General features: G+C 47.6%; 1 protein-coding gene across 4 annotated transcripts; it reads right to left on the bottom strand.

Annotated features, from left to right (window-relative positions):
* Window positions 1-385: 385 nt before the first annotated feature.
* On the bottom strand, window positions 386-15,781 carry LOC135819795 (uncharacterized). 4 transcript variants are annotated; one of them, XM_065333062.1, is made up of 4 exons: window positions 15,554-15,748; window positions 13,148-13,486; window positions 3,498-3,575; window positions 386-1,001 (listed from the first exon to the last, which is right to left on the bottom strand). In XM_065333062.1, exons 2-4 carry the CDS (start codon window positions 13,452-13,454, stop codon window positions 694-696), a joined length of 693 nt encoding a protein of 230 aa, XP_065189134.1. In that variant the 5' UTR covers window positions 13,455-13,486; window positions 15,554-15,748; the 3' UTR covers window positions 386-693. The 4 variants fall into 4 exon arrangements, with proteins under 4 accessions (XP_065189134.1, XP_065189135.1, XP_065189133.1 ...); XM_065333063.1 differs by lacking the exons at window positions 13,148-13,486; window positions 15,554-15,748 and adding exons at window positions 4,540-4,878; window positions 7,876-8,114 and having other exon boundaries at window positions 3,498-3,572; XM_065333061.1 differs by lacking the exons at window positions 13,148-13,486; window positions 15,554-15,748 and adding exons at window positions 4,540-4,878; window positions 7,876-8,099.
* Between the last annotated feature and the right edge of the window lie 2,095 nt (window positions 15,782-17,876).

Genomic DNA, 17,876 nt, shown 5'->3' with positions numbered 1-17,876 from the left:
TTTAGTCAAATGACAATCATGCAAACCCACTCTATTGGAGTGCAACCATTCCGTCAAAAGCACAACCTAAAGAAGGAACGGCTTGGGCCACCCTGCCTCACTGACAAGGACGCCTGATATAAAAACATTTCTCGCACTTCAACAGGCCACGGGCTTACAGAATAACAGCCTTTGCGTCAAGCCAGTTGTGGCAACTCCGAAGATTGCTCAAAACCCTGCAGAACGAAGCGCAGGCCAGAATCGGTCCGGTTGGTCAGGTTATCACCGGACCCACCTTTTGGCTACCAACACAAGTCTTGTTTACTACTTTGGAGGGCATGTGCACCCAGGGCCAGCATATCATACACAACGTATAAAAGGCCATGATACTACCGGACCAATCGAAAACTGCTTCCGACGGCGCGGTTCTGTAGCCGCATACACATGCAAAGAAGGATATTACAACTGGTCAGCCGTACAGCAGCCTGTAGTGTCCAGTCATGCTCAGGGCCCCGTTGATTGTTCTGTGGGTTTGTACATTCTGTGCTAGTCAACAGTCTAATACCAAGACGGGTGCGGTACTGTAATAAAAAAATGTACTAAAAAATATGATAAGTGTCTATTCTGAAAAGAAGAAAGACAAAATGTTACGAGTTATGACTAACTCGTCTTTAAATTTAATATTCTGGGTGAAAAACTATAACATTATGACCTCTATTTCTCAGACAAATATTCATCGGGAATGAGTGACTTCATCTGGTCTAGCTTGTCAATGTTCTTTGTGACGGTCAGGACTGCTTTGTACAGCTTCACAAATCCGTGGATTTCCTCGCCATGAATGATCTCCAGCAACCTAGCATTATGAGCTGGTCCTCCATCATTCTTCTTGATCCTGTCGAGCTCAGTCACCTGATCCCCTGTCAACATTCCCAGTCCCTGCACTTTCCCTGCAAGTCCAGTTGCGTCCAGCTTCTTAATCCATGGATGGAGCGTGGTAATATACGTGTCTGATTCGAACGGGTCTGGATGGGATTCAAAAGAAATCAAAGTTTCGTTTTGAGTTAATTAATATACAGTTGTGCTCTTTTCCTTGTTAACCGTGGTTGGCGATAAACACCCTGCAATCTCCACGCAAAGTGGTCATTGGCTAACCCAGCCATGTATAGCTTGGAATGAAATAAATAAATAAATTGCCCTGGATTTACTGGACGTTAGTGGCCATTGTGAGTTCCCTCGGGAACGGACACGATAATTCATAACAATTTTGATGCAATACTGTCTTTAAAAATTCTGCGAGTTCATCCAACATAGCCATTCACGCATTACTGTGTGCCAGCACACATACAGTGTTGCCACATCATTATAGTGAAATATCAGTAGGATGAACAATGAAATGAATCATCCGGGGGCTTTGTTCCCCCCCCCCTCACTTCACAGTAGCCCAATACACACACACACACACACACACACACACACACACACACACACACACACACACACACACACACACACACACACACACACACACACACACACACACACACACACCTTGACCTTTGACGCCCATCGCCGGAGGCGATGATAGCAATGCTACGGCAGAAGCCCTAGCAACTTGTGCTGGGATTGCACCATTCAACAGCTTGCAAGGCTGAAGAATTGACTGTCACTATTCAGCCTGGTCTACACCATACAGCTATTTGAAGTGATTTTTCTGGCCAGTGAATCCCTATTTTTGGTCTTTTCATTTTTTTTTCCCCCGCACACACATCACACCACATACTCCGGCATGCACTGGCTGTTGGTAACCACCCAGGAGAATGAAAGAAAAGTCAGGAAGAGTCTGAGAAAGAGAAGAAAGACGTGTGTGACCATAATCGTCGGGAATTGAACCCGCAACCTATCGATTGGAAATCGCTGCACATACCACTGCACCATATGGGACACACACACACGCACACACACACACACACACACACACACACACACGCACATACACACAAACACACACACACACACACACACACGCGCGCGCGGCACTGATAAGAAGAAAACATATCACGGTCTTGCGTGAGACTCGGGCTGAGTGTACCGATTTGTCCCGAGACGGATGATAATTTCGCTTAGCGCCTTAGGAGAGAGCTATGGAAACACTCGTGATGCGCAGTAAAAGCCAAAATCTGGATCGTGACTTCTAAACCAAGCATAAGGTCAAACTTGAACACTTTCATGGCTGTTGTCGGCAGGAGAAGGTCAATTGTCGGCAGGTCTAGACATGCCTCAAAAATCAGTATGCTACTGACATGTCGGCAGGCGTGGCAACTCAGCACATACCAAATTTTTACATTTTTGAGGAGAGAAAATCTTTTCAAATGCACCAAAGTTCGAGGCATGAGTGATTGTTCAGTCCGGAGACGTGTCATGCCCGGAATTGTGGCGCTGGAGGAAAGGTTCGGATTGTTGCATCAAAGAGACCATTGAATTTTACCAAATTATTTTAGTACGAGTCCTGAGACCGAGCAATGCTTACAGCGTTCGCAAATAGGGGGGGGGGGGGGGGGGGGGAACAAACGGTACATGCAACTTACTATCGTAAAACCTGTGACTAACAACCATCCCTTGGGGCCAGAGAAAGCGGTCTTTAGTGACAGATGGTCCTTAGTTAGAGGTTTGCACCGCACAACCATAATATCAATGTGAAACCGTCCGTGCCCGGCGAAGTGGTCTGTAGTACCAGGCTGGTCGCTAGTCACGGTGGTCTGTAGTTTTACTGTATCTGGAGCACTACACTCAAGCCCCCCCCCCCCCCTCTCTCTTCGGCGTGACTATAAATCCATGACTGATGTTGTCCCCAGTGTGCACCATAATGATGATAATGGGCCACGTTAACATACCAGAGAAAGCACGACCAAAGCTGATCACAAACAAAACGTAAGAAGCAGATTTGAGCACAGCATCGACGTCATTCCCTATGACGTCATGCGAATGTAAAATCATCATGTATAGTATGCTATGAGTGCAGTGACTTAGCAGTGAGGCCCGTCACTGCATGCAAGCACCCCGAATGATGACGTAATGCCTTAACACAGTGCTGGTTCTCAGAGCAAACAGTACTGTCGGTCGCCGAAGAACTGGGAGAGGGGGGGGGGGGGGGCCTCCTAGCCTAGACCATTCCTATTTCAAGTCTATGCCCAGTCGAGTCACCTTGTGTACATTGGTATGCTGTGCTTGGTGAACCTTTAGGCTGGTCTTTCTTCGGCGCTCCGTTCTGAATCGCCCAATACAGTAAAACCTGTAACTACAGACCACCGTGGCTAGCGACCAGCCTGCTACTACAGACCACTTCGCCAGGAACGGACGGTCTCACATTGATATTATGGTTGTGCGGTGCAAACCTCTAAATAAGGACCACCTGTCACTCAAGACCGCTTTCTCTGGCCCCAAGGGGTGGTTGTTAGTCACAGGGTTTACTGGAGTACTGTAGGTAAAGAATATGAGGTGGACAAGTAAAGTTAACGTACCAGGACACGGCTTCCTCGGAGCTGCTGGGGGCTTACTGATCGGAGATGCATCTGGCTCAGCGGCCTGGGGTGCTGCTGCTGCAGTATATGAAAAAAAAGAAGCACACATTCCTGCTAGAACAAGGCAGCGGGGCATACCCAAATTGCCTAGTATGGCAACAAATACCTAACGTCATGCACAGTCTACTTCATCTAAAAAATGCACCCTAGGTTTTTGCCGTCTCTCACACACACTAAAACACAACACAATAATGCCCATCCGCAGATGACGATAGGTCCTGAAAGGACTGACAGTGTTTCAGTCACGGAGAACAGAACTTCGATCGGCGAGTGAGGTTCTGGTGACTGCGAAACTCCCGGCCACAATGACAACTGATGTCATGAGACACAGGTTTACACACGCGTACGTGCTCACACACACACACACGCACACACAGTGGTAGACACGTGGGGTAGTGCATTCACTGTTTGCATAACGCAGAGCTCAATGACTTGTTAGTTCGAGTAATTTGCCAAGGTAGGTTCGGGCCTGGTTAAAATCTGGCTTTGAAAAATTGAACACATTGACCTTTTCAGTTCTATCCAGTTCAGCCTCATTTTCTCTGTACTGTGCTGATGCATCCACAAAGAACGAAACAGTTTCGTCCGCCGATTTAGTATACAAGCCCCCTCTCCCACCTCCCCCCCCCCCCCCGGCAAACCCTTTTTTCTTTCTATATTAATTTCAGTACATGTATAGCGTGTAGATTTAGTAAAAAGGAAGTTTGAAAACTGTCCGCCCAAGCACTGTGCGACCCAAGCGCAGAGCATACCGTTTTTCCCGTTTTTAAGTCGATCCCTGTTATAAGTCGAAGCCCCCTACTTGGAACCTCAATTTCCCGGTTTAACGGCAGATGAACCCCGTTTGTAAGTCGACCATCCCTTTCCTAGTTCCGTTTTTAGGTCGTAAAAGGTAATATTATACGAAGCGCGGTGACAAGTGAATGCTCACACAGTAGAACATTGTACAGGTGTAATTCGTTGCAAAGCCAAGTGACCTCACCCGCTGCTGTTCGGTACTTGTCAATCTGGTCCAGTTTCTCCAGGATCGCTCTTACGTTGGCCTCGGGCCCAACTTTGCGAACGCACTCCAAGAATAGATGGAACGATCTGTCGTCTCCCGATTGTACGGCGTCCAACAGGGCCTCGTTTTGCAAAGCCGGACCCATGAGAGCTGCGAACTTCGTCTTTTGGCTCTGAGTGATCAGGCTTTGCGACGCACACTCCCTTCGTAAATCATCCGCTGTGAGCGTGCTGATCATTGTGGAGGTAAGTCCCTTGAAAACTTTGCTTTCCCAAGCGGATGGCATCTTGAATCACGTTTAGAGTAGTCTTCACTAAGCTGTAGCAAATTGAAACAGAACATAAAAACAGCAGGCAATTAATCCATGATGACATGACTCATTCGAACAGCGGGACGGAAGAATATTTTTGAAGCTCTTGCATTTGGCGAACGGCAGTGGCCGTCTATCACGGCCACGCCATGAATGGTCGTCGGGTTTGGCAAGGAAGTAGGAATGCATCCCTGAGAAAGATGTTTGGTGAACAAGACATGTCAGGGAATAATTTAACCAGTATCGCATCGCAGTTTGCTACGCAATTCCTCTGAGGTGCGCAGCAACTTCAGAAATATGTCGCAGAAAACTGCGATGCATGTTTTTCACTGTACTCTATGATGCACAGTGTACATGCCGGGTGTGTCTCTTAGGGATGAAATTGATGCACAGAGCTTCGAAAGTGTTGAGCTATGCATCCTGGCACCAGATTAGGTTTGCAACTAAGGTGTTACAATGTACTTGTGGTCTGAGCTGGCACTCTGGTCAGCTCTGCAGAAGGTCAATGTTGTCAAGTGTTAAAAACAATTGCTATGCGACATTTTCGAATTGCTATTCATATATATAATTCGATTCTGCAAAGCAAAATTGATATGCAAAACCGAAAGTAAATTACTCCCTGCATGCATACTCCCTCCCCCCCCCCCCCCTCTGCATGTATACCCCCCCCCCCCCTACTCTCTGCATGTATACCCCCCCCCCCTACTCCCTGCATGTATACCCCCCCCCCTACTCCCTGCATGTATACCCCCCCCCTACTCTCTGCATGTATACCCCCCGCCCCCCCCCCCCCCCCCTACTCTCTGCCCAAGTATTTGACACGCAAACAGTGTGCAGGTAACATCAATGTAGCCCCCCTTCCCCCTTCCCTCTCCTGCCCAAGGGGGGGGGGGGGGCAACATGATGTAAACATTGTGTAGGTAACTCCAAGACCCCCCCCCCCCCCCCAATCCCCTCCCGTTCTGCCCAAGCCTATCCAGGGGATCCTTTACGCGAAACCCAATCCATACAATCAAAATTAATACGCTACAGTTCTATCGTGGAAATCATCTTTCCAGTAACTATTATTTTTGTTTGAAGAAGGGCTGAGGCTTCCTGCAGCTTCATCTGTGAAAAGAATTCGGGTGGACACACCCATTCCCATAGCGCTGCACATCACATCCGAACCAGTTCCGTTATTTTTTACAACGTTTCGGCACTTGGCACTTGGCCATCGTCAGGTAATAACAATGAATACCGTGGAAGCCACACCAGAGCAGTATATACGCAGAGAGTAGCGCCAAAAAAGATGCGAATTATGTCACCTAGTATGCAGAAGGCGGGGGGGGGGGGGGGGCAGAGAGAGAGAAAAGGCACAACTAGCACATCACGGGGGAGAAGCAGCAGAAGGTAGCGCGCATTGTGCTCTGTGAATGGCCTTACGCAGAGTGTAGCGCCACTCTATTATTTTTGTGTTCATCTCTTTGTGCCCGGATGCATGCAGTTATGTTTAGTCAGCATCATGTGCGTCACGCACAATCAACAACATCACTTTCTCCGACGCCATGCGCAGGGGTGCCAGGTAATACTAGGGACAATCAGCAGGCGCGTGCCCCGTATGGGTTCCTGGGTCAGTGGGTGCCCGGAACCCCCCCTTTTTTCCGCTCAAAAATGCAGGATTTTGCTTCATTTTTTGAAATTTTCCCAGGGACGCCCCCCCCCCCCCTTGAAGGGCACCGGCGCACGCGCCTGATCAGCGACTGTGATCCACGATTCACAAGTTTTGTATGTGTTTTTGGTCCCTGCGACATGTTGATGCATGGCAAAGTACAGCGCTGCTCAATGAAATCCAGTCGCGCCACTCAAGTACGCGCCGGGCGTTGCGCACCCCAAGACCAGCGAACACCGGGCTGGGAAGAAAGGTGCAAGGCGCAAACGTGAGTGACGCGACTGGATTTCATTGAGCAATGCGCAGTGCCTAGTACTGTAGCGGGAAATCCAGTCGATTGACCGGGGCCCGGCGCCCTCGGCGCGTACAGAACGTTGCATGCAGACTTGCAGTGCACAGTCTAGTCATGCTGATCCAATGCAACCAGCGTGCTGCAGCGCATAAATGTGTGTACACGTTCGTCCTGCTTACCCACAGCTGCTTGGCCAGCGCCCTGGACGTGCGACCGGATTTCCATGTCCACGACAGTACATGGAAGTAAATTGCACATGCGCCCTCCATGGAAAAGAACTGCACAGCAACACCTGGCTTCCAGTAACATTCGGATCTTGCAATAATACTTTTCCATAACACTGGTGCCACCTATCAGCACTCACAGGCGTCTGCTTTTCTCAAAATGACGTCGAAGTCACACGGATGGCCTTGCCAACTCATGGCTTTGAGAACGAGTCAGTGTCCATGTCGCTTTTGTCGCATGATAAGAGCAAAATAATAATTGCATCGGAGCACATTATCCAAAACAATTTTTTCCATGCCCCTCTTTTCCAGTGAAGTGTGAGTGAACTCACGCTATGACTGATATTCTAGTAACTACCACTGTACATGACTGTATCACTTTCCAGCGTTCGTTTACTAGTACATGCGCGCCCTACACTTTGGGGTGGGGGGGGGGGGCGGGGGTGATCTACGTAGCCCATTGCCGCTCACGGTTCACACCCCGTTTCACCGGCTTTTGACGTGAGCATCTAGGGAGTAGGGGAGGTCAGCACAGCCTGGTGTCCTTCAAGTATCCTTTTCTTATGCTCCCTTCCAGTGCTAGCAGGACACAGGAAAGGTGCATCCAGCACCGGGTGCGATGGTGCACGGAAAATGCATTGTCCATCTCCTGCGATGGTGCAGGCCCCCATGCTGACCTAGTGGAGATAATAATTATATTACTAGTATCATCGTAGTCTCCTGTTCACATCCTAGGCATCCTAGGCTTGCAGACTGCGATCGCTGAATGAAAATCGCGCGCAAAGTTCGTTCAGGAAAGATAAGAAGAAACATTGCTCTGGGATCCCTGAATTGTTCTTACCGTGATGTGTTGGGGTGAGGGTCAAGCAGCGAGCAATCGCAGCCACAGGGAGCATCTAATAATCAGATTTTCCAGCAGGCGTATGGTCTGCTTGGGCAAGCGGACACGCACGAACCGAGAGACTCGAGCCACTGCAGTGAAGATCCGGAAAGACTTCAGCACAACGAAGCACTGCACGCAGATCAAAGTACATGTAGTCCGTTCCACAAACAGTTACACAGTTACATGCGTGTACCAGGTGTACTGAGTGTAGTACAGTGTACATCTGCAGCTAGATTCGCCTTTCTGACAGTCCTGACCGTCACAAACTTGACAAAGACATTCTCATAGTGGTTCTACAATGATTTTGTCATCGATTCGTGATCATAGTCATCATGGTCATCTTATCATAGCGCTAACCTGTACGCCTGTGGCTGCAGTCGACACTCGACAGTCGTAGTGCAGAACACTGAACAGTCAAGCTCAAGTACATGTATGATGTAGCTGACACAACAAGTAAAGACTACAGTCATCTACCATGTGTACTGGTCTGTACTGAGTCTGTAGACTCAGACTCAGTGTAGTCTCGATCGGCCTAGCCCTAGCTGACGCTAGTCTTTGATCCCATCCTGCATGCAGAACTCTGCCTCAGCAGTAGAAACCAAAATTTGGCGAGAAGGGGAAATACCTTGATTGACTCCCGACCCCCACTTGATCTCTACGTCATGGTGTCCCTTGTAGGGAAATTAACCGGTACTTCACACAAAAAAGCGCAGGCCGAAGATGTGTGCGTTCGTTCTCTGGTGATTCATCTTCATGAAACTCTGCGCCACGGCCACCGCTTCGCTCTCCTCTTTCTGTGAAGAAGGCTGTGCATCGAGAACTCTCTTGAGCCAGTACAAGATCACGACTCGCTCCAAGTGTGAACTGTTTTTTAGTACTCGTGTTCGCGTTTCCTGCGTTACGTTCGCGTTCAAAGCCACGTGTACATGTACATGTAGCTGCGAACGTTCGTACGAAGTAACGTTGTTTCGCTTTTCGTGACCAGGTGACGTCAAACGAAAATTCGCGCGAACGTTCGCTCTGCAAAACCTCTAGTCTTTTTTGCTTTGGTTCTGACTTCACGGTCAGGCTTCACGCTATTGCCAGTATTGGTGTTGCGAATAACCCCGTTCTCAAAGTATTACTATAGTATTACGGTAGTAGTACATTGTACATGATGGCCTACATGTACATCTAGTCATGTACATGTACATGTACATGTACCTGTCCAACACATCAAACCAGTACTGCCCACAGACTGTCAGTCACGGGGCCACAGTATGGGTTATACATTTCAATTTATTCACTAATACTTTATAATTATACTCTTGGTACCACTATCTAGCACCACTACTGTTACGTTCATTCTGCACATGAAGTAGAAGAAGAACAACCGGATCCTTCATCCTGTCCTCTGTCGACTTCCTTGGGTATGCCACTTTTCTATGCAGAATGTGCGCAATCGCGCCTCCTCATTCCTTTATCTCCTGTTGATTCCGTTATCTAGTGATATCGACGCCCGCCGAGGAGCCCTCAATGAGCGAAAGAGCTGCCTGGAGGATATGGAACATCTCAGTACCCAAGAACAAACTAATACTTCCTCGCTATGGTGTGGTGTGGTGAATGTGGGCCAAGCGCGCAGTGTGGAGAGGTGGACAGTTCAACTTAACTAAAAAAAAAATTTTTAAATGGTGGAGTTCGTCGCTACTTCTGTGGCAATGTATAGGTGATCATAAGGTTCCCTCTTTAATAAAACCCCTCCTTATCTTTATTGCCGTGGTTGGCTAACACCCAAACAGAGTAAAGCGATGATTCGCATCCACATTGCAATACATGTACATGCAATATTATACTTCAGTAACAATGTCATATTAGCACACGAAGGGACGAAGCCAGTTGTAAATCTGATGAGGCCTTTCGGACCATTACTAGAAATCTCCGCCAATACACTGTACCAATTGACATCGTAGTGCTTCGTCACAATCATTATCACCATGTACTGATTTGAGAAGCAATGGTACGTAAGGGCTCATCAGATTTACGACTGACTTCATTTTTTCGTGTACTAATATGTTTCCCTATGGCATGAAGTCATTAGGCTGAGTTTATTTAATGCTATAGCAAATTCCACACAGTCACTCATGCACTCATGATGCATATCGCTAGTTTTTCTTCTTTCGTTTCATACAATGTACATGTCGTTTAGTGTTGTCACAATGCATATTATGCTGATCACATCTATTCTCTTCAAACATATACAGAGGGAGAGAGGGATGAGGAGAGAGAAAGAGAGAGAGAGAGAGAGAGAGAGAGAGAGAGAGAGAGAGAGAGAGAGAGAGAGAGAAGGAGAGAGAGAGAGAGACGGAGAGAGAGAGAGAGAGAGAGAGAGAGAGAGACGGAGAAAGAGAGACGGAGAGAGAGAGAGAGAGAGAGAGAGAGAGAGAGAGAGAAAGAGAGAGAGAGAAAGAGAGAGAGAGACAGAGAGAGAGAGAGAGAGAGAGAGAGAGAGAGAGAGAGATAGAGAGAGATAGATAGATAGATAGATAGATAGATAGATAGATAGATAGATAGATAGATAGATAGATAGATAGATAGCTTGCAGCCTATATCAATCTTTTCTTCTGAAAATTGTAGTCAAGTTGCTGTCTGATGATCGGTTAAAACCGTGAAACTCAGAGTTACAGAAGAAACGCTTTTCGTCTCTCTCAAGTGTGTGTACTAGGCTCTGCACCTTGGTGTATTGAGCACTCTCACGAGCAACCACAACTCCCTCCGAGTTAGATAGATAGATAGATAGATAGAGAGATAGAGAGAGAGAGAGAGACGGAGAGAGAGAAAACTGCTATTAAAGTCCATGCACACAAAAAAATACTAAAATAGTGTATACCGGTACGAATCATAAAGATACAGATGCGCTCATCATCAGACTAAGTACTGTGGGCTAAATCTATCGGAGCTCGCGAGGAATCAAATCCTCCATCTTCTGTAGCATGTCGTCCGCTTTGGAAAATGTCTTAACAGCGTTGTACAGCTTGACGAAACCGCCCATCAGCTCAGACCTGATCATCTTCAGCAGCCTGGAATTGTGCGGGTGGTCATCATCTTTGGTTTCAATGCTTTCAAGAAGGTCGACCTGGCCTATGTTTAGCAGCCCAATTTTCTGTGCAGCCGTATACGGAAGTCCCTTGCAGGCAGAGTGCAGAGCCATGGCTGAATAAACTGGCAGTACGCAGTGGACTGAAACGGGTCCTCTGCTACTGCTTTCCCTATACGTGAATGTAGAAAAGCAAAGGAGAGAAAGACAACAGCACTCGATGAGAAAATATTTAAAATTATGATGAGACGTCAGTACCGTCAGTCAGTGTCGTGCAATGTTATCGCATGAGCTGATTGTTTAGTAACTGGTGGTGTTAGTGGACATTCTAGCGTAACTTGTAGTTTCTCGGTCCTATTTTTCTTTACTATAAATTTATCCTTGGCTCTCCATCCCAGTCCATGATGAGATGAAAATAGTGATACATGTATAGTCGCATTGATTTGAATGCGTTCTCGGAGATCCACAATCATAATATTATAGAATTATAAATCCTACATAAAGTAAACCCAGGATCATCCAAACCAAGATAACCACTCACCACAGTGGAACGTACCCTGATTAGACATGCATTTACAGACATTTTACAGACATTACGTTTTTTCTAGGACAGCACGATTGGATAAGAAGTAAGTCAGATCCTTATGATAATTCCTTGTTGCAGTAGGGTGGATTGTATCAGTATTCCATTTTGACTTCCCCGTTCGCAGTACGAACATTCACAAATCCTATCATCAGATGATTTAACACAGACCTCTAGAAAACAAACATCGGGAGCACTGTGTTAGACCATCCTATGAGAAGTTGTAAAAACAAAATGTCTGCCACAAGCTGAATTAGCTTTCACGCCTTTCGTAAAGGAGCTGTGGTATGGCCTGTCGTATCATTTCATCATGGATATCAAGCTACTGTAAGTCAACAAAATATTCGGCGCATATTTATTTTCGGCTATTTTCGGCCTGGTCATGTTTGGCCGAAAATTTGCTGCGGCCGAAATTTTGTTTTCCAAGGTTCAGCGTGACAGTGAATACAGGTGGAAGTAGTACAGGTCGAAAATTTGATGTGGCCAAAATGGGTTTTATTTAGCCCTGGGAGGCCTAAATTTGAATGGGCCGAAAATTAGTAGATTTACAGTACGGCAAAAAAAATGCTTTGGCACAAGGTGGCTGTACCCGTCCCAAAGCTTCATTACTTTTACTGTGACTTTCCCAAGATTGATATCACAGCGCCAAAAAGTGGTAGCGCGGGACCCACTTGGTGGCCATTTTCCATTTTTACTCGCTGCATATGGACATTGGTGGCCTCATGATTCTGACTCCAGAATGCCATCTTCAAGTGTCGTTATTGCATTATGGTTCTATCAAATCTAAATTCTTACGTGTTGCCTGATCTTGTTTGCCAGGATCTGTTGTTTTGGACACGGGAGTGGCAGATTCTGCAAATACAGAAAAAGAGGCCAGAGCATGATTATGTTAACAAGTGCATTTCCAGCGTTGGTCTATTGGTCAAAAAAGTAGGGATAACAGCGAACGCAGTGCACAGCGTGTTCACGCATATTTTACGTCATACAAAAATTTATGAAGCGCACGGCCGACTAGAAAAACGTCAATCGCAGAAATCAGGTCGCGGGTCAGGCTCAGAGCAGGCAGGCTAGGAGTAAAATTCAAATCTCGACAAGAAGGCTGTTTGTTGGTTTGTTTGAGCTCTTGAGCTCGATCCGTTCAGGAAAGGAGACATAAGGAGCTAATATTCTTTGGTGCCTCTGACTGGTAGACATGACAAAGGAAGAAGACGTTCGTAGCTGGATGGAGCTATGTTTGCACCAAAGAACAGTATTCGTTTTTCCTTTTGAACTTGGGGAATTTAGTAAAAAGGAAATTTGAAAACTGGCCGCCCCAGCACTGTGCGACCCAAGCGCAGAGCATACCGTTTTTCCTGTTTGTAAGTCGATCCCTGTTAAAAGTCGAAGCCCCCTACTTGGAACCTCAATTTCCCGGTTTAACGGCAGTTGAACCCCGATTGTAAGTCGACCGCCCCTTTCCTAGTTCCGTTTTTAGGTCGTAAAAGGTAATATTATACGGACCGCGGTGACAAGTGAATGCTCACACAGTAGAACATTGTACAGGTGTAATTCGTTGCACAACCAAGTGACCTCACCTGCTGCTGTTTGGTACTTGTCAATCTGGTCCAGTTTCTCCAGGATCGCACTTACGTTGGCCTCGGGCTCAACTTCGCGAATGCACTCCAAGAAGAGATGGAACGATTTGTCGTCTCCCGATCGTACGGCGTCCAACAATGCCTCGTTTTGCATAGCCGGACCTATGAGAACTGCGAACTTCGTCTTTTGGCTCTGAGTGATCAGGCTTTGCGACGCACACTCCCTTCGCAAATCATCCGCTGTGAACGTTCTGATCATTGTGGAGGTAAGTCCCTTGAAAACTTTGCTTTCCCAAGCGGATGGCATCTTGAATCACGTTTAGAGTAGTCTTCACTAAACTGTAGCAAATGCAAACAGAACATAAAAAACAACAAGCCATTAATCCATGATGACATGACTCATTCGAACAGTGGGAAGAAAGAATATTTTCGGAGCTCTCGCATTTGGCGAACGGCAGTGGCTGTCTATCACGGCCACACCTTGAATGTCAAGGAAATGTCGTCGGGGTTGGCAAGGAAGTAGGTATGCATCTCTGAGAAAGATGTTTGGTGAACAAGACATTTATACCCCCCCCCCCCCCTCCCTACTCTCTGCCCAAGTATTTGACACGTAAACAGTGTGCAGATAGTATCAATGTAGCCCTTCCCCCCCCCCCCTCCTCCCCCTTTCCGTCTCCTTCCCAAGGGGAGGGGCAATATTATGTACACATTGTGTAGGTAACTCCAAGACCCCCCCCCCCCCCATTCCCTCCCGTTCTGCCCAAGCCTATCCAGGGGATCCTTTACGCGAAACCCAATACATACAATCAAAATTAATACGCTACAGTTCTATCATGGAAATCATCTTTCCAGTAACTATTATTTTTGTGTTCATCTCTTTGTGCCAGGATGCATGCAGTTATGTTTAGTCAGCATCATGTGCGTCAGGCACAATCAACAACATCACTTTCTGCGACGCCATGCGCAGGGGCGGCAGGTAATACTAGGGACAATCAGTAGGCGCGTGCCCCGTATGGGTTCCTGGGTGCCCGGAACCCCCCCCCTTTTTTCGGCTCGAAATGCAGGATTTTGCTGCATTTTTTGAAATTTTTCCCGGGGACGACTCCCCCTTGAAGGGCACCGGCGCACGCGCATGATCAGCGACTGTGATCCACGATTCACAAGTTTTGTACGTTGTTGGTCCCTGCGACATGTTGATGCATGGCAAAGTACAGCGCTGCTCAATTGAATCCAGTCACCCAACTCAAGTATGCACCGGGCGTTGCGCAGCCCAAGACCAGCGAACACCGGGCTGGGAAGAAAGGTGCAAGGCGCAAACGCGAGTGACGCGACTGGATTTCATTGAGCAGCGCTGCGCATGCAGTGCCTAGTGCTGTAGCAGACATGGAAATCCAGTCGATTGACCGGGGCTCGGCGCCCTCAGCGCGTACAGAATCACAGACGTGCAGTGCACAGTCTAGTCATGTTCATCCAATGCGACCAGCGTACTGCAGCGCATAATTGTGTGTACGCGTTCGTCCTGTTTACCCACGGCTGCTTGGCCAGCGCCCTGGGGCCGCTAGACGTGCGACTGGATTTCCATGTCCACGACAGTACATGGAAGTAAATTGCACATGCGCCCTCCATGGAAGAGAACTGTACAGCAACACCTGGCTTCCAGTAACATTCGGATCTTGCAATAATACTTTTCCATAACACTGGTGCCACCTATCAGCACTCACAGGCGTCTGCTTTTCTCAAAATGACGTCGAAGTCGCACGGATGGCCTTGCCAACTCATGGCTTTGAGAACGAGTCAGTGTCCATGTCGCTTTTGTCGCATGATAAGAGCAAAATAATAATTGCATCGGAGCACATTATCCAAAACATTTTTTTCCATGACCCTCTTTTCCAGTGAAGTGTGAGTGAACTCACGCTTTGACTGATATTCTAGTAACTACGACTGTACATGACTGTATCACTTTCCAGCGTTCGTTTACTAGTACATGCGCGCCCTACACTTTGGGGTGGGGGGGGGGGGTGACCTAGCCCATTGCCGCTCACGGTTCACACCCCGTTTCACCGGCTTTTGACGTGAGCATCTAGGGAGTAGGGGAGGTCAGCACAGCCTGGTGTCCTTCAAGTATCCTTTTCTTACGCTCCCTTCGATTGCTAGCAGGACACAGGAAAGGTGCATCCAGCACCGGGTGCGATGGTGCACGGAAAATGCATTGTCCATCTCCTGCGATGGTGCAGGCCCCCATGCTGACCTAGTGGAGATAATAATTATATTTTCATCGTAGTCTCCTGTTCACATCCTAGGCATCCTAGGCTTGCAGACTGCGATCGCTGAATGAAAATCCCGCGCAAAGTTCGTTCAGGAAAGATAAGAAGAAACATTGCTCTGGGATCCCTGAATAGTTCTTACCGTGATGTGTTGGGGTGAGAGTCAAGCAGCGAGAAATCGCAGCCACAGGGAGCATTCTAATAATCAGATTTTCCAGCAGGCGTATGGTCTGCTTGGGCAAGCGGACACGCACGAACCGAGAGACTCGAGCCACTGCAGTGAAGATCCGGAAAGACTTCAGCACAACGAAGCACTGCACGCAGATCAAAGTACATGTAGTCCGTTCCACAAACAGTTACACAGTTACATGCGTGTACCAGGTGTACTGAGTGTAGTACAGTGACAGTGTACATCTGCAGCTAGATTCGCCTTTCTGACATGTCACAAGACTGTAGGCACGGAGATGACCAATCGCATTGCACCTAGCAGGGCCTAGATGAGGCGATCAAAGCATGCTACAAGCAGTAGAACTCCATATTTAGTGGAGCGGGCTTTGATTTTCCCATCAAAGCCCGCCCAGGCGGGCTTTGATTTTACGATCAAAGCCCGCTCCACTAGGGCTTTGATTTACTGATCAAGCCCGCTTTTTTTTTACTCGACTCGTGCTCGAGAAGGTTGAGAGTCGTGCTTTCAAGCGCGATAGGAAGCTCGAAGTGCGTGTTCTTGTCAGAAATCCAATCAAAACAGTCGAGTTCATGTTCTATCAGCCAATCACAGCCCTTCGCGAAGTATTTATAAGTCCGATATGAGTTTCAAGCGTGGGTGCATGTCAGAAATGCAATCAAAACACTCGTAGTCGTGTTCGATCAGCCTACATCACAGCCCTTCGGGCTTCGCGCGGCGGGCTGTGATTAGGCGATCTCACACTCGTACTCTTGCTTGATTCCATACTTCTGACAGTCCTGACCGTCACAAACTTGACAAAGACATTCTCATAGTGGTTCTACAATGATTTTCTGACATGTCACAAGACTGTAGGCACGGAGATGACCAATCGCATTGCACCTAGCAGGGCCTAGATGAGGCGATCAAAGCATGCTACAAGAAGTAGAACTCCATATTTAGTGGAGCGGGCTTTGATTTTCCCATCAAAGCCCGCCCAGGCGGGCTTTGATTTTACGATCAAAGCCCGCTCCACTAGGGCTTTGATTTACTGATCAAGCTCGCTTTTTTTTTACTCGACTCGTGGTCGAGAAGGTTCAGAGTCGTGCTTTCAAGCGCGATGGGAAGCTCGAAGTGCGTGTTCATGTCAGAAATCCAATCAAAACAGTCGTGTTCATGTTCTATCAGCCAATCACAGCCCTTCGCGAAGTATTTACAAGTCCGATATGAGTTTCAAGCGTGGGTGCATGTCAGAAATGCAATCAAAACACTCGTAGTCGTGTTCGATCAGCCTACATCACAGCCCTTCGCGCTTCGCGCGGCGGGCTGTGATTAGGCGATCTCACACTCGTACTCTTGCTTGATTCCATACTTGTCATCGATTCGTGATCTTAGTCATCATGGTCATCTTATCATAGCGCTAACCTGTAGATCTACGCCTGTGGCTGCAGTCGACACTCGACAGTCGTAGTGCAGAACACTGAACAGTCAAGCTCAAGTACATGTATGATGTAGCTGACACAACAAGTAAAGACTACAGTCATCTACCATGTGTACTGGTCTGTACTGAGTCTGTAGACTCAGTGTAGTCTCGATCGGCCTAGCCCTAGCTGACGCTAGTCTTTGATCCCATCCTGCATGCAGAACTCTGCCTCAGCAGTAGAAACCAAAATTTGGCGAGAAGGGGAAATACCTTGATTGACTCCCGACCCCCACTTGATCTCTACGTCATGGTGTCCCTTGTAGGGAAATTAACCGGTACTTCACACAAAAAAGCGCAGGCCGAAGATGTGTGCGTTCGTTCTCTGGTGATTCATCTTCATGAAACTCTGCGCCACGGCCACCGCTTCGCTCTCCTCTTTCTGTGAAGAAGGCTGTGCATCGAGAACTCTCTTGAGCCAGTACAAGATCACGACTCGCTCCAAGTGTGAACTGTTTTTTAGTACTCGTGTTCGCGTTTCCTGCGTTACGTTCGCGTTCAAAGCCACGTGTACATGTACATGTAGCTGCGAACGTTCGTACGAAGTAACGTTGTTTCGCTTTTCGTGACCAGGTGACGTCAGACGAAAATTCGCGCAAACGTTCGCTCTGCAAAACCTCTAGTCTTTTTGCTTAGGTTCTGACTTCACGGTCAGGCTTCACACTATTGCCAGTATTGGTGTTGTGAATAATCCCGTTCTCAAAGTATTACTATAGTATTACGGTAGTAGTACATGACTACATGCACATGTTGGCCTACATGTACATGTAGTCATGTAGGCTGTACCTGTCCAACACATCAAACCAGTACTGCCCACAGACT

Source organism: Sycon ciliatum, chromosome 6 (assembly GCF_964019385.1).
Source record: "Sycon ciliatum chromosome 6, ocSycCili1.1, whole genome shotgun sequence".
NCBI classification, from domain to species: Eukaryota; Metazoa; Porifera; class Calcarea; order Leucosolenida; family Sycettidae; genus Sycon; species Sycon ciliatum.
The sequence above is the reverse complement of the archived record's forward strand: the minus strand, read 5'-3'. Positions and strand labels throughout refer to the sequence as shown.